This window comes from Ischnura elegans, chromosome 4 (assembly GCF_921293095.1).
Source record: "Ischnura elegans chromosome 4, ioIscEleg1.1, whole genome shotgun sequence".
Classification (NCBI taxonomy): domain Eukaryota; kingdom Metazoa; phylum Arthropoda; class Insecta; order Odonata; family Coenagrionidae; genus Ischnura; species Ischnura elegans.
Genome location: NC_060249.1, coordinates 39,614,955 through 39,632,649, shown reverse-complemented (window position 1 = coordinate 39,632,649; position 17,695 = coordinate 39,614,955). Strand labels below are relative to the sequence as shown.

The 17,695-nt window shown below is 35.7% G+C and overlaps 1 protein-coding gene across 1 annotated transcript in view; it reads right to left on the bottom strand.

Annotated features, from left to right (window-relative positions):
* Nucleotides 1-7,407: 7,407 nt before the first annotated feature.
* LOC124158119 (spidroin-1-like) overlaps nucleotides 7,408-17,695 on the bottom strand; it is a 397,978-nt gene continuing 387,690 nt past the window's right edge. The window contains exons 5-6 of the mRNA XM_046533301.1: nucleotides 7,722-8,193; nucleotides 7,408-7,416 (exon numbers count right to left, since the gene is read on the bottom strand). Of these exons, the coding sequence (XP_046389257.1) occupies nucleotides 7,408-7,416; nucleotides 7,722-8,193 (481 nt within the window). The remainder of the gene's footprint in view (nucleotides 7,417-7,721; nucleotides 8,194-17,695) is intronic.

The following is a 17,695-nucleotide window of genomic DNA, read 5'->3' as shown; positions in this document are numbered from 1 at the left end:
AACGGACCCTGTAAGTATGATGGGAACACGGAAAAGAGGTACAGGTAAAGATGAAAATCTATCGTTCTCTAGGAATCAGCATCTTCAACTTAACCCCCATTTGAAATTCGATCGTGGGTTACCTTTCATCAAATGATCCACATTTAATATTACTTAAAATTTTCATAGTTATTGCTCGTAATAAACAATTGACAGACTCTTCCAAAATTTCATGCATTATCATGTAATGAGTGACGTCAGGCACACATAAATCAACTATTGATTTCCAGACATGCTGTGCGCACGAAAGGATGTGCTTCCAAAACCATCAAATATCCATTACAGACGGCCATTTATTATCAGTCACCGGTCAGACTTTTCGGTCTACGTCAAATGTATCGAAAGAAATGAGAATAACTAATACTAAAAGGCAAAATTGTTACAGAATGTAACGGATGAACGGACAAAGACACTGAACATACGAACCGGAATAACGAACATGTATCCACACGGGATATTACAATTTTCCTAGCGGATACAAAACTGATCCCATGAATTAAAAATGCTAATGACATCTTTTCCAGAGCCGCTGCCGTGCGATACTCTCCGATGTGATACATATCGCCCCAGGAAATCAATGAAGCTTCCTCACGACGAACAAGGATTCCGCTCATCTCTCCATAGAATACGTGCAGAATGGCATAGAGCTCTTTTCCTTTCCTTTTCAAACCCCCATCTGTTCCCCCTTACGCCCCGCGTCGCAAAACATACACCCCGGCCTATCCACATATTTGCTCTCGACATCCATCCCTCCCGTCACGGATCGGAGAGAGGCTGCTGGAACACTTCCCGAATCACGTTTTTATTCATTGTTTCAAGTGTCGGACGAGCTTCCATGCGGACGCCTAGTGACAGCGATCGCCAAGGTTTTCTCCCCCCCCCACTTCCCAACTCCCCTCGACCTGATACCCCCATTCATTCCGGCCAAGAGGCTTATTTACTTCCGACGGTCGCTTGGAGAGAAAAAAAATATGAAAACTTGTCGGGGGTGAGAAAATTCACCATCTGACGGATGACAAATGTGAAATCACGCCGGCGTAAATTTGTATCTCTCACTGTAAAAAACCTAAGTCTGACACTTTATTCATGGTTATGACGGTCGTATCAATTAATTAAAACGAATTCTCGCGTATTTTATGAGCTTGGACACAAAAATTTTCTCGTCGCTCAGTGTGATTAAGAGCAAACTCCGTTATTTCGCTTGATCACAGCAGCCAATAGACTCGAAATAATCTTTCACTGGAATTTCCACAAATCCACATCCTGAGAAGCTTATTATTTGTATTATAAATCTTTACTGCTTCCAAACTATTAAATTTACTATTCCAAACTATATACAAACAATGGTATTTTACCCAAAAATGCCGAGGAGAAATGCTTATCGTGCCCAGAGAATACAATCGTTCCCAGAATTTTATACTGGATTTTTCAGAGCGGAACAATGAGAATTATCTACGTGTTCTTCATGTGAGCTTTTTGAGGACCTAATCTCAGATACTAAATATTTTTAAATATCCAAAGTAACTAGACAGAGATATCTGATTTGTAAGCAAATATATTTGATCTATGGCAGTATATGAAACCAAATTCCATGAAATCCAACTGAAAATAAAATGGAGGATTTTAAATTTGAGGAGATATTTAAAAGAACTGATTCCATATTTTTATCACAAATATTCAACAAAGATTCAGCGCTTCACTTTTTGTGATCAAGCACGATAATTTCGAGGAGGAATACGAATCAGAAGAAGTAAAATATTACAATGGCATGCATATTTAGCAATGGCTGCAATGATCGATCAAATATATGAGAGAATTACCCATACAATTCAGAAAGAGTAAGTTTCAAATTACTTAGTAGAATAAAACGTAATACAATAATTAATTCCAATAGAGCATTTATCGTAAACCATTACCAGAGGACAAAAGTAATAAACTGATATTATTTTCCTATAAAATACTTGTGCATTATCGAAAGGATTCCATATCATCACATTTTTGTTGTAAATATCCGCAGTTGCATATTGCAATATCCGCATTGCTAACCTGCTCTGTCATCATTTGATGATAAAAATAACTTTGAGTACATACTTTAGATGAGGTAGTTACATTTCGAACCAAATACGTTGCTGCAGAAAACGACTGATAGCCAACGATAAATATTTTAGACTAGGTTAGCTACAACCATGGCCTTCTGATTATTGCAAAAAAATATTTGAATGAACAAGACCATAGACCACCAACTTCTGATATATCTATAGCCCACGCATAAGCAATAGTCTTACTCTAATAGACGTCAATTGAACTGCGAGTTTAAACTACAGGCTTCTCTCATTTGATTGATTTATTATCCCAAACAAACTTCTCATATCTCTCAATTCAACGAATCACATCTCTACGCAATGACTTACTGATATAAATTTAAATGCATAGTGAAATCCACAATCAAAACATATTTTTAAAAAGTGTCTAGATAAAAGCCTTGTGTTTCTTTCTGACATTACAACTTCTAAATCATATCATAGGTGAGGATTTTATATAATGATGATCCAGCATGCTATTTCGGAATAAAAGTTATGATAGGTACTAAAATTTATAGGCATATCTATCATATTTCCAGCGTTAGAAACTACGAAAATGTAATAAAACTGTAGTTAAGGTAACGAGGAGCATCAATAAAAGAATAAAGACGACATATTATGCACAAGTGAAACAAAAATAATGGAAAATACGAAGGATTCTGATATACACAAAATGGATGAAATATAAGGATTCCTAAGCTAATATTTAAGTACAGAAAATCAATTTCCGCAGAAATTCCTTTAGTGGAAAATCAATGACGAGAAATATTTTAACTTCCCGTGGGAGGAGCTAGCCTAAAATTACGATCCCGCATCGACTCCCAACGACAGTGGAAGAGACTTATTACAGTGGCGGCACGATAGCAGATGATACAAGGTCCAATAATCGGGTTTCAATATAAATAAAGGAACAATCACTTCCCTTCCGACATGGTACGTATGTATACATAGACAAGGTCAAGTTTTGCCACGTGAAGACAAAAGCTAACAATGTATCCCCTTACAGCACAGTACGTATGCACCGAGGCAAGGTTAAGTTATAACGTGTGAAGAAAAAAATACACACAGAAAAATTCACAAAAAACGAAAGGGTTAGTGAACAAATCTGAACTAGTACGCCAAAACAATAAACATTCAGCCTTTTTGTTGTCATTAAGCAACACATCAAGATATTAAAACACTCCACGTCCACTCACAGTCACGATATACTAAAAGCATTAGGACAGGAGCGTATTCTCACGACGGCTGACCACCGCACGAAGCTTTCGAAAGCCCTGACACGCTACCTCGGTTGCTAAGATCGTGACTCGGCATAAATGTATGGATTAAAATCAATTAGGTAACAATAAAAAAATAAGTCATGTCATTAATGAAATTTTTATTAAAGTTTTCACTTATAAGTTCATTGGCCAGGAGTAAGTATGTTTCCATTCAAATTTGTCATATCCTGGATCTGGTAAAGATTAATGAATTTCTTGCAGAACCATTCTCTGACATAAGTCTAAGTTTATTTCAGTATAGTAAGCAAGTGGCGATTAAAAATATTCCAAAACTCTAATCATTGGCTACGTTTTAAGGTTAAAAATACTATCTAGTCGCTTTTTCAGGTAAAAGTGACAATAATTCGCGAAAAACAAATTTTTACATTTGAAAAATTGATTTGATTGACCTGAGAAATGGTGTAAGGGATATTTTCACATGAGTTAACAAGAACAAAATATACCACTTATATCTCGAAATTAAGCAACATATATTATGCAAAAATAATGCATTATACATGCATTTAATACTGTATAAGGTATTGTGATTTTGAAAAAAATAGGGCATTCACAAGTTTAAAAGATTATTAAATATGTCTAAAAAATGATTGAGGAATATGAAATGATCAAAATAACTTGCAAATGATCCTACCATTTTTCACTTTATTCATAGAATAGTAGATGTATTTCTAAATTTATCTCTAGTGTTAACCAATATTTTGCTATAATGCAGTATTAATATTTTTTGTCTATATTAATATTTTTGATAATAAAAATATAACTCATTTATATCATTTGCGGCGGGCATTGAACGCGGGTAAATCAACAAATTCAAATAATATCAATAAGTACGGGGACGCCTACAAATTTAAAATAATTTGAGCATGAAATTGAATTTGAAAAATTGAGAGGATAATTTGACCATGAAATCAATTTCTTATCATTCACTAACAACTTTCTTTTAGTCGATGATCAAAAACTTTACACAGTTCGAGAAGACAAAATACAAGGAGATGTTGAGAGTAATGCAGCGATTAATCTTAAATGCCGCAGTTAACATGTATTATTCCAGAGTTTGATTTTAAACGCAATACTCCTCTGCATAAACGCAGAAATATGATATTCACCTGACACTATAAAACACGTGGATACAAATTATACTCCATCCATTCGAAGCAAGCTTCGTCGAGAAAAAGAGAAGCGACGTAGTTGCGCGGTTAGCATGTTCATAGCAAATTAGTTGGCAAGCAAAATTACCTCATAGCATAAAAAGTAACCCTATTCCTTCAGAGTAATTCTAGATAAGAATGCGGTGCGAGGTTTTTATCCAAATCAATTAGCATAAAAGCGTGCAAGGCTTGACACACACAATCTGACGAAAACTAAGATGGGGAACGTAAAAAGCAATCAGCTGCAGAGAAATTAGTTAAGGTACCAACCAAAGGTAAGTAAATTTATTTTATCTACCTGTGCTTGTTCGTGACTAGGTCAATTATAATCACCTTTTATAGGAAAATTAATCGAACAGAAATATGAATGAAATTATTCTTCCATGCGTGACGAATTGACCATACAAATTTTCCTGGTACCAAGAATTTCTGAATCAGACAAGCGTAGAGCGATTTTTAGGTGGTTGACTGATTTTCAGGGTAAACGGCAGCCATCGTGCGTCCTTTCGGTTGACTATATTGATGTGTTCCACAGTTTCTTTTACATTCAAAAACTCCAGAAGCAAATATTCATTCTAGTTCTGAAGCTAAGAGAAACCTTGGTTGATCTCAAGAATCTTTACCCTGCCGAAAAGTGCAAAATTTTCATTGTAATTATAGGTAATGCAGAGGGATAATTTATTTTTCTTACAATAATCTTCGTCTAAAAAATCAAATCTAACAAGAAGTTGTTTTTTGAACTGCAGAGAAAATGGTACCGCTGAATTTGTTTTACTAAGTATTAGGGAAAAAAGTTTATGCCCATTCTCACAGGAAATAGATGTTACAATACGTTTTACAAGTGAATAATAATTCTACAATATCGGTACTGTAAATATATACCTTTATTTATACAACTGAAGTGGTCTCATTGTCATTTGGAGTCGTTTCCCAATTGTAAAAATTACTCTAGGCTTCAAAGCCAGGATAGCTTGATTGATAATTAATGTGCCTCATTTATTACAACTAAAATTTACCCACCCTAAGAGGCAACTTGCTTTATGATTTCCATTTTCATGGCGCACGAGAGCGAAAGGGATAGTAAATTACGTTAATGGTCTTTCCTGTACATAACAAACGTGGTGATTTTAACATAAAAGATACAAATAAAATTTTTATGGTTGGTCAGATTTGTATTCAACTAAGAGATCGAGAATTAAAAAAAAAAAAAAAAAAAAAGGACAGAGAAATAATGAGTTAGAGATTTTCCTGAAAAAACCCAAAAGGTAAGATTAAAAACAGTGGCGTGAAACCACTAGTAAATCACTCACAATGCAAGCACCTCTAATCTTGTTGGCATTTTTCATACTTTCTACGATATTTCTGATTTGAATTTACTCTAAGTCTATTTGAATTGAATTTGAACTTGACTTGAATTATACTTCTGATTTCTACGATATTATTCATTTCAACGATCGAGAATTAAAATCGAGATCTTGAATTAAAATCATGAATTAAAAAAAAACACCAGAAAAAGACTGAGAAATAATGAGATAGAGATTACACTGAAAAAAAAACCCAAAAGGTTAGATTGAAATCAGTGGCGTGAAACCACTGGTAAATCACTCACAATGTGTGCACTACTAATCTTGTTAGCACTCTTAATAAAATTATATCTACGATATACCTACACAAAATATTTAAAATTAACATCCTTTTCGAGGAGACATGGAATTTTTATGGACGACACAAAGAAGACGTACCACAAGGAGTTATATTTATTTAGGAGAGAATTAATACCGAGTTAAGTCGACATTCAGGCTTTGCGGTAACATGAAACAGCACTGTATTTAGGGAGACGGAATGGGCCTAAACACCCCGGCATAATCTCTTTGAGATGTGAAGTAAACAGCCCAAAAGTTAGTTATATGTGGGAACAAAATACCTTACATCACACGGTTCTGTGAAGGGAAGAGTAAACTTAAAGTTTGTGACTTATAAGTAACTTTAGTAAAAAATGCTTTTTCATAACGGCAACAGACTTTGTCCATACGTGAAAAAGTCTTACTTTAAGCTGCGTTAACTTTAATGGGACTACAACCTCAACTATTGTAAGCGTAAAAACGAAACCTGTGCCGTTTCAATTAATTAATAAATCAGTTGATGAGGTAAATACTGTCAACATAAGCACATTGTTATAGACGCATTTTTTGTCTGAATTTCTTTATTTGTGTAACTGATTATTCACGTAAAAAATACATATAAACTATTGGCATAATAGCTCCCGGAATCTTTCAATTAGAAGTTTTTATAGCTTTGTCAAATTTACAACAAAAAAATTCGAAAATCATAGCATCAATTTTTATTAAGAAGTTATAAAAAGTAATGCAAAAATGTAAAGTATTGCGTAAACTTTTGAATACTTGGCAACGTTAAATAAATGATTTACAAAACAGCTATTACAATTACATTACAATGATTAAAAAGTCCACTTAGCAGAAATTCGGGATAAGTTTTTTAAATTAATGGAGCTAATATAGATGTTACCTACTTAGATACGCATGAACACGTCCAGAAAATGTGCCTAGTTTAAAAACTTTGAGAACTTGTGTCACAGGAAAAAGCGTTCAATTTTTAGATCCAACGATATCAATTGAGAAATTTTGACAAAAAGTGCTTTTGCCATGGATCCACACCGCTGCATCCGCACAAGCATGTTGTCAAGCTGAATTTTGAGCCCTAAGGGCAAAAACTTGACGGCGGCACAGATGGCGACGATTTACATTACCCAAACTGGACTATTTACTTCATTAAAAGTCCAGGGCTCATATGGATCTTCGTAAACAATAAATAAATAAAATGATCCATTTGAGAGCACATCTATAACCTCTTCAAAGGGTCCAAAAGAGGGATAATTCAAAATGGAGGCAATTTTTAACAAAAATAAACGCAGAGCAATTTTGCAGTTTGACATCATTTTTTTGAGGTTGACTAAATCGAAAAAGGCGGTACACTAGAAAGGAGAGTTCCTCAAGAAATCCCGTAGCGTTTACACTTTTAGGGTTAATCTCCAGGATTATTGCATACTTTGTGGAAAAAAAACAGTAATTTTTAGTGCAGGTTAACCAGAAAAAATAGATGAAATGACCCACTGTTATCGATGGTTCCAGGTGGTGGGGGGAGAGGGGTCTTACCACTTCGGGTGACGCCATGGGCGCCATATGGACTTCCTCCGCAGCCATGGTGGACGATGACTCCCCCGCCTCCTCTCCCTCCCCCCTCCTCCTCCTCCCCCCACTCTTGGCCGCCCCCTCCTCTCCTACGCCCACCCGCCCCTCAGCCCCCTCAACTTCCTCCGCCCCCTCGCCCTCGCCCCGCTTCGCCCCCGCCTCCACGTCCACCTCCTCATCCCCGCCCCCCGCCGCCCCAGCCGCCGCCCTGGCACCCCCTCCACCCTTTCGGCCCGCCCTTCTCCGCCGCCTCATCCACCCCCACCCCCGACCCCCCTCCTCAGCTCCCTTAGCCCTCCGCTCCACACCCCCACCCGCCGTGGCGGCGGCCTCCACCCCCGCGACCCCCCGCCCACCGCCGCCACCCCCGCCGCCCCCCTGGCCTCCTTCCTCCTCACCCTCACCCTCCTCCTCCTCGACCACCTCCTCCATGGTCCTGAAAAGGGGTAAGACAAAAAAAGCGTATGAATGAACCGAAGAAATGATCAAGAAGTAAAATGCATCATTCACGAAAATTTTAACTGTCGTAACTAAGGAGTTGAAAATTTGAGATGAGTACCTAGTATCCACTGGTTCCCAACAATTGAATGAGACTTTGTACAGCTTGGAATAGTTACTAATTGAGAAAAGCACTAATTTATCTTAAAAATAGCAAGTATTAAAGAAAGCAGTAACGCCTATTGGCAGTCAACTACAGTACAAATTTTCTTAAATCAATTTCATGATTGCAACGCGGGTCTCAGCTGTGTCTGTTTAAATTTTCATCTCATTGTTCTATGATTTAATAAGTCAGGTTAAGCCAAATTATGAAAGGATTTAAAATGGCCATAATATCATATTATTTTAAGAAACGAATTTTCTCAACTTGTAAAAATTGCGGACTGACATTGGAGTCTAATTTCCGGAAAGCATTTCCTAATTTTATAATGCAACCACTGTCGCAAGCGCCTCTAATTTTACATTTTTTTGAAAGTTCAGGCAGAATAAAAATCCATATGATTTTTTGAATAAGCATTTACATTCGTATGCTAAGAGCTGAAAGTTACAGTAATTTTTATATTCTATCAAAGCATTAATTACAATGATTTCTTCTTCATGGGTGTTTGCCTCCCAAATTGTTGGGATAAGAAATCTATGAGTTATATTATAAATAAATTTATTCATTCAACAATAGAAATAAATTTATTTCAATAGACGGTACTTTAAAATTCCAAACCTGCAGATAGTTTCCTAAGGAAAAAAATAAAGACTGGAATGGATGGGTACCAAACATTTTATATTATAAAATATCCTTATTGTGATAGCAATCAGCACCAGAGTTAATACCATGAGTACCAAAGGTACTTACCTACTGTTTAAAAAGGAGTGTACGAATAAAACTTTTCATAGATGTATATAAAACAAACGTAACTATGGAGGAAAAAATCAAACTCCACAGTCTCAAATGGAAACAGATAGCTGAGAAATGGTGGAAATATGAGATGAAAAATTAAGACTTCACAAAAATGACTACATCACTGGCGTTTTGAGCGCTGAATGAAATAGAGGCTGAGAGACATAGTGGATGAATTCCATGAATAAAAGAATGTAGGCAAGTCATAAAATTTAAGAAAATAAAAAAGATATATTATTTAGTAACCTAAGAGGCACATGAAGAGCGTTAATTTATCAAAAAAGGAACGAGATAAAAAATATGATATGTTAAGAGATGGATGGAAATATAAAAAGGTAAATACATGAAGCAGTAGATAAAATAAGAAAGGAATATTGAAGAATGACATTGAGTTGTGAAGGAAATGATGAAGAAGTTTCCTTTAGTTGATACTATTTTACCTTGTTTTTTTCTGGGTCTTACTTAGTTTGCTATTGAATTTTATTTAAATTTTATTTACTAATCCGCCATTTGGATGGAAAAACTAATTTTAAGCTTCACTTAAATTAAAAAACTCATGTGTAAAATTTTCCCACTGCAAGAGAATTTCCAAGTGTCACCAGAGTAGCTTATTCGCCAAACACAAACATAGGAAACTTACGAATGATAATCACTAAATTGAAAGGACTTACTACACTGTTATGGACTTGTTTAAGACTTACTGAAAATATGAGATAAGAGTACCGAAATGTTTTCCCACTGTTCATATATCCGCAGTCTTGCAACAGAGCCAAGGGAATGAACTACAATTATAATTTCAAAACGGAGAAAAATTGAGGTGGTAGCAAGTCAAATAAAATATTTAACTGTCACCAAATCTCAATGCTGTACCTTACTAAAGGAATATTATGCTTGCCTTGCTTTCCCAAGAAAAGACACTTTACAACATTCCTTTCTGTTTTTTCCAACATACCTACGTATAGAAATATGTTATGCTAAGTATCTTGGAATTAACAAAATGTTGCCTTGTCTTCCATGGTTTACAATTATTAAATGATAGCAAGTCAAATAAAATATTTAACTGTCACCAAATCTCAATGCTGTACCTTACTAATAGAATATTATGCTTGCCTTGCTTTCCCAAGAAAAGACACTTTACAACATTCCTTTCTGTTTTTTCCAACATACCTACGTATAGGAATATGTTATGCTAAGTATCTTGGAATTAACAAAATGTTGCCTTGTCTTCCATGGTTTACAATTATTAAATGATACCGTAAGAGAAAAGATGCGTGGCGAAATAGTCGTCACAGAGACTAAAACAGCTAACACATAGAAATGACCTTTTTTTCTGAAATTTCCGTAGGTTAACCGCTTCTTTTTTGGTTCTGAGAAGGAGAGTCTTGAAATATTTAAAAGGGCTATAACACATTTTACGCGTCAATCACCTATTTTAACCTGAAAACGCTAGATTTTATTGTCTAAGGTGTTATGGTAAGGCATTATGCTGGATTATTCTGGGTCTTCACTTGGATTACGTCCATTTATAGATTGCAAAAAAATCAAATAACCAGCCTAAAAACACACCTGTAACATTTACTCACTTTTACCAAGAAAGGCACGCATAAAAACTATTGCATTTTAAAAAAGCTATTGCACATGCATGAAAACCACATTTAAAGCAATATTTATAACTATTCAATCACTATTCATGGTAAAAATAACATAATAGGCATGGTGAATGTAGTTGTAAAAACGTTTTCTGAAAAACAAAATTGACCCAAGGTCTATCTCCTTAACAGGCGGATAAACAAACTATTATGCATTCAAGAAATTCACCGTGACAAACGAAAAACCTCGGTGGTGCGCGACGGGAGTAGGGCGAGAGCTAAAGGAGGCCTTCGTTCCGCTGTGGGGATCGAGATAATGGAAAAATAGTGTCTTCTTTTGCTGTGCCCTCGTCGTCACCTTCCTCTACGCCTCCTAGCGTATGGCAAGCACGTTAAAGGGGCCAGAGGGGGGGATATAGGGGTGAAGGAAGTAGGGAGTTCAGGGTATACAAGGGGGAGGGAAGAGGGAGTAGGGGGAAAGTCACGGGTCTATTATTTTTCTTGAAGGCGAAGGATCAACACCGCTCACAATTAGCGTAGGAGTGACTGTTTTCATTTGTTTAAATTTCCTGTTAAAACAACTGAGGTTGGAATCAGACGTAGAATAGATCGGTTCGTGACTAGCTGTGGAAATACGTCCTTAAAACATGTTGAAATTTAATTGGTTGTCATACCACATTTAAGAGGTTCGTCGGCAGATGTTGAAACGCTATTTTGTAAATGTGCACTGAAAATAAAAATGTTTTTGACTGAATATCTATTTAGTAGATCTATTCCATATCAACTATTCTGATTTAATCTATGTAAACACCATTTAGATTATTAATTGAATAATAAATCAATAAAAATTAAATTATGGGCCCATTAAAATTGCCCAAATAGTATATTAGGTAAATAATTAAATACTGAATTTGTAAAGTTATTGTCACTATACAAAGCTAGAAAAGCAAAGTATGATACATTATAGCTTATTCAAAAATTCATATGAAAAAATGTTGAACACTACGTAATTAAATTTTTCGCAATGTCATGTTGCTAACCTGAATTCAATACCTAGTTTTTCTGTTCGGCGACTCAAAGTATTACGCTCCATAGAATACCTTACCCTATTAATCATTCCAAGCTACCCGAAGAGGGATACGTGGAATTATTTTATTTTTATTAAAATTTATCCTTCATGCACGAATTTTTGACTGCATCTTTTACCTTTCATTTTCAAAATTAAGTAAAAGCTGAAATTGATGACAGTTATCCATTCACCCCAATCATTGCAGAAAAGCTAGTTTTTTTCCGTGAATAAGTGAGCGGTATAGTTTTTGACCATTAATTCTCATATGCGTAAAAAATCCTAAACATCGTTTTCTCGGGTTTACGAGGTTTTCTCGTTGAAGAGTATTCTAAAACTCTATGAACTACGATGGCAAATAAATGTGTTGTTTCATCTGCAATTTTTATTTGCGACTGTTTACGGATGTTTTTGCACAAATTAATTAATCCTAGTTCACCGTTAAATGCGTGGACAGATAACAATGTCGCCAAACCACTAGCTGCGAGATAAAGAGACTCACTGCCCTCAGGCAACTCTCAATCCTCTTACGCATCAACCCTTCGCCATAGGGACTTTGCGTCCGTCAACCGCAGTGGCCAAGCCAGCGAAGAAATTTTTCAGTAACGTCATGAAAAAGGCTTGTAAGGCGATCAAAGCATAAATACAATCGCAGCGCTTCTACTCTTCTTCCCGCAGCAAAAGATTATAATTTTCACCTAAAGGGATCTTTAATTCTGGATCAGGTTAATTATACCCAACTTAAGTTATTAGAAAGCAGAAAATGTTAAATAGAATTTAAATTTTCCACTTATCCGGGTAATATATAACGTTTTTTTCTTGATAAAATCTAGTATCGATCGGTAGTTAAATTCTTTCGGTGCCATGAAATGTATGCATAAAAATATAGTTATTTATTGCTGTTTCAAAGGCTAGAAAACTCACAACTACTTTAGTACGGCCATGAATGGCATTTAACTAAGATGTATTAAGTTAAATAATTTTAGTAACTCATGTTAAGGAAATTATTCATATCTATGCTGTTCATTATATTTTTTTCCACGTGGGAATCTGTAGTCTTTGAACCTTGGGTAAAAAGGGTGTTCAAAATTTTGCATGACGGGAATAGCACGATAGACTATCTCAAGTTTCACTATCTTATGCATGACATAATTGGGTTAAAAATTTCCAATTTGACAAGGGACGGAGCTAATTTGACTCCATTGCATTTAATGAACGACTCAGATTTAACCATTCCTTGGAGTCCATAACAGGTTCAAAAAGTGTATGAGTATATGCCTCCTTAACCTGCACTGTTTTTGATGAGGCGGATGCACTGAAATAGATCGTATGCATTTCAAAATGGACCGACGAAATAAAAAGTTAACCAGTTAAAAATCAAACCATGCAGCTTTTATCACAAAGCGCTGCTACAATCCTAACAAATACCTCCAATCAATATTTCTACGTAAATAATTGCATGAATCCAAAATCAAAATAAAGTATTGCATGGAACACCAAAACACTACATTAATACTTTAAGACTTAGAGCAAATATTAAAATTATAACAATGGAATAAAGAATTACTACAATTGAAACCTTATTTTTTTAGCAACGAGGAATTCAATATTTATGCGTATTTGAGAATAATACTATAAAAACTTTTCTAAGAACACGTAAGACCATACAGATAAAAACTGGGTCGAATCAAAGTTCTTCGCGCAATTTGACTGATTTTTGGAAAATTTACAAAAAAATATAATTTAAACCGCATTACAAAGCCACAATTCATGAGAGGAGAATATTAGAATGAAGAGCCTAATGTTCTCAATGGAATTTGATTAACGGGATAGTACTTTCTTTTAACTTTGTTATCATCAATATACACTCATAATTTCAAGGGCACGGGACGATTTCGTTGAGATTATAGAGGTTAATATCATCCTCACGCTTATGCAACCCAACCGTCACTCATTTGGAAGGGAGAGTGAGTTTCCCGCTACCCAAAGACAGCGAAGCGTGGCGACCATGCCATGTGTTCATCGAGGGTATTGTATCGGTTCATAACGAGACGAACGATGCCCTTAGTATAACCCACTCAAAGACATTGCATCAATGAGGCAACGACTGAGCCTTATGAGATGTTTTTTTCAGTGGAATTACACAGCATTCTTGATCTCTTTAATCACAAAAGATCCTTAGAATATTTATTCTCATTTATAGTCATAGCCACATAAACTTTGATTTAACAAATACTTATGCTTTTAAGCACTAATGTTTGGCACTGTTGATATCAAATGGTAAAACACGCCATTATATAAGGAGTACTCCTTGAGGACTTCGCGTATAGGGGTACAGTGGGCCAGTTTTTTTGTTTTTCAACCTAAAATGGCAATAAAAATCTATCAAAATTGAAAATATTGGGTCCCATATGGTGATTCAGAGTTTATTAAAATAAATTTAAGACAGTTAATATTCAAGGAATTGTGGCAGATAAATAGGTTACTTAATCCAGTTTATTAATCCTCAAATTAAATAACTTGATTTTTAACATTATGATTTTAGTCTTATTGTAATTAAATTTACAGATCATATTTTGCAGTATGGTCACAGAATAGTGTTTCGAAAAGGAAAACTGCTTCTCTGAATCAGTGACCGAATCAATCATTTCGAGAAAATTATAACTGCACTCAATAATATTTCAATCTTGGAGACTATCCGGAGTTTCACCAGCACAACCGCTAAGAGAACAAGAGTGAAGAGCCTTGAAACCAAAACTCAACCATAAATTCCAAATCAGTTTTCCTCAAATTACCTAAATTCATATTTACGAGGCCGAAAATCTAAAGTAATTATTCTCAATGCGATAGAATGAACGAAAATTATTAAGAATCAGATTACTATTCACAGAACAATTTATTAAAGTTAAATCAGCCACGAGGAAATAAAACTTTATAATTTATATTTTTAAATCAAGCAACTGTATTATCTATGTTCAGTACTGTTAATTTTGTTGACGTTTCTGGGAAAATTTTAGACATAATACCCTGACTTTATGACTTTTCTTTAAAGCCTCATTTTGCAGAGACAAAAGCCAGCTTAAAATTTTTTATCAAATCAGAAAAAATAATATGGGGCGATAAATCTCTTTGAAAGTAAAAAAAAGGTGTTACAGTCATCTGAAAATCGAAAACCGCCGCTTCACTAATCAATACTGTCTCCGCTTCGCTGAATGAAATAGTGATAAGGCATGAAACGGACAAATGGCATCGCAAGGACCCTGAGCGACGCAAGAAAAAAAAGCCCCCGCATCGATCAATCAGGAGCAATGGAATGAGATTTCATGAAATAATGAGATTGGTTCGGAGGAGCAAGGAGATAACATCTTCAAAATTCAGCCATAAAAATTTTGCTATTGGATTATGTTCTCATGACACATTTTTTAGATTATCTCAAGAACTAAAACGTTTTCTGACAAAAGCTAACGAGATTATATTTTTTTGATATTTCCACAGTAAGTAATAGAAATTACCAAATGATTTCAATTATGATAAATGAGATCAAATCATTCTTAAAATTATATGTGGGCTGAGCAAGTGGTTTTTTCTAAGAATAAATCTGTGCAAAAATTGAATAATACCTATAGGGATAGAGATAGATATTCGTTACTGAATATTAAATTCATAATAACAAATAAAGCTCATAAATAGGAAATATTTCTCCAAAGTTGTCATTTTATCAGGATCTTAGAACGCTTGTTGTGACCGAGGCATAACTAGGACTGATTTAAGTCAAGAGGTAGAAAATGGCCATTTTCAGTGGTGAAAAAAGTTAGGGATCTAGCCAGGGAAATGTATGCGAGCGATGCCGTTATTTTCCATCCCCTGAATTAATGTGATAAAATGACATTGAGATAACTGAAACTAGTATCTTGGCGGCATCACGAGTAAAGAAGAGAAAAATTGAACAATCTACAGCTGGAAATCCAGCTAAGTAACTCACAACGCGGTGCCCGACAAAAATCGCAAATTAATGAAAAATGACAAAGGATTCACGGCGATTCTTTCCTGACTCGACCTTTCACCGGTAGGGTAAGGGACTGACTATCCTCTAGGCACGGAACTCGCGGCAGGAGGCCATTAATCTTAAGCACGGCTTACTTCCGACGCCTCGTCCGTCTGACGTAGTCATTCGCCGAGGTCTCTTGCGGTCCTGGTGCGGTAACACACTGACACACGTCAGAGGAATAATTAAATACGATTCGAGCGAAAAACTCGCCAAGGACGCAGATGCCGTCCCCATTATTACCTGAGACAGAGGTTTGCCTATTTTGATCCCGACCCTCGGAACGCCATGAATGGAGGTTTGAATCCGTATCAAAATTTACCTTAAAAGTCTAAAAGATTTCTACCGCAGTCTACACCGGATTAAGCAAAGAATTAACCACACAAGTGATTTAAAAATATGATTCATAATGACTTTGAATTAATGGTTGTTTACTCAAAAGCGTATCTAGCTGAATTCTACCGCAGTCTGCAGTGAGCTCATTAAGGAACTATCGCACATTTTTCGATTAAAATCAGAGTTCCATAAATCGGAGTTTCAGGGTTGAATGCGTATAAAAGTCGCTTACTATTAAAATATAGGCATTTCTACCACGATCTACACTGACGTTAGCAAATAATAATCACAAATTATCACAATAATTATTAAAATTATAATCATAATAAGGCTCAATTAATTGGCACTTGCCAAAGCCATTAAAATATTGAACCCAAGCTCTCCAGAGCTCTAATATGATCAAAAGCCATAAAATCCTGATACGAGTGCACCAATTGTAATTCTTAGAATTAAAATACCCATATTACAAATTTCTTCCTCGCTGAACAGAAAATTGGTTAAAAACCGAAACCAACGGTCGCCCCTATCTCATAATAGCCAGTCCGATTAATAATTTATATGGTCGCAAGTGGATTAAACAGTACCCGAATGCAGATAGTTAATAACAACAATGCAGAATATAGTTATAGCAACTATTCACATGAGAGAGTTTAAGTCACTTACTGAAAAGACCTTAATTCAGTAACGGTAGGTGCTATAAAAAATCATGGTAAACATATAATTTCCTTAAACACTGGAATAAATTTATGATCAACATTATAATTGCAGTACAATATTAAACGAATTTACTTATCGACTGCGTAATATCCGAAGAGGATAAAAAGAATAATCTCAAATATACCACCGCTATTTTGGAGTTCACAATGCAGAATAAATCATTTAGTTTGATCCACGCTCAATGCGATGTTCCTTTGTTTTAGCGTAAGTATGCCAATTAAGGGCGCCGACGGCCTGACGAGCGCTTCCTCTTCGCTGAAATTCACATCCTTTTTTTCTCATTTGTAATGATTCAACCTGGGGAAAAGGAGGAATGATAACAATAGCACATTTGTTTAATTCGCGAGAGAGACAATCCGCATTGAAAGTTCCTTTTTTATTTCGTGAATACCCCTTTTACTGAACCTCAAAACACCTGACTTTCACCGACATCCCTTAAAGAGCTGCAAACACGAAATGCTTTTGAGTTTCACGGAAGCGGAGAACCTTCCCACCCCTCTCCACCTTTGCCCCGCGAGAATAAGAGAAAGAAAGAGGGAATCAGAGACAAAAAAAATGAATGGAAGAAATCCTGAACTTTCATTCTCCGAAATATATTTTTCGACAATGGCGCCCGTTGAAGTTCTCCAGCTAATCTTCCATTTCTCCACCTTTCCTTCACGGCTCCTTTCTCACTGCCCTTTTATCGTTTCTATACCCGGCGATACCGCTACAAAAGTTGACATGCCTAGCTTAGCGTAGGAAGAAAGGAAACACCCCTCGTCCGCCTCTCTTTTTGCCGCATTCCAGTTG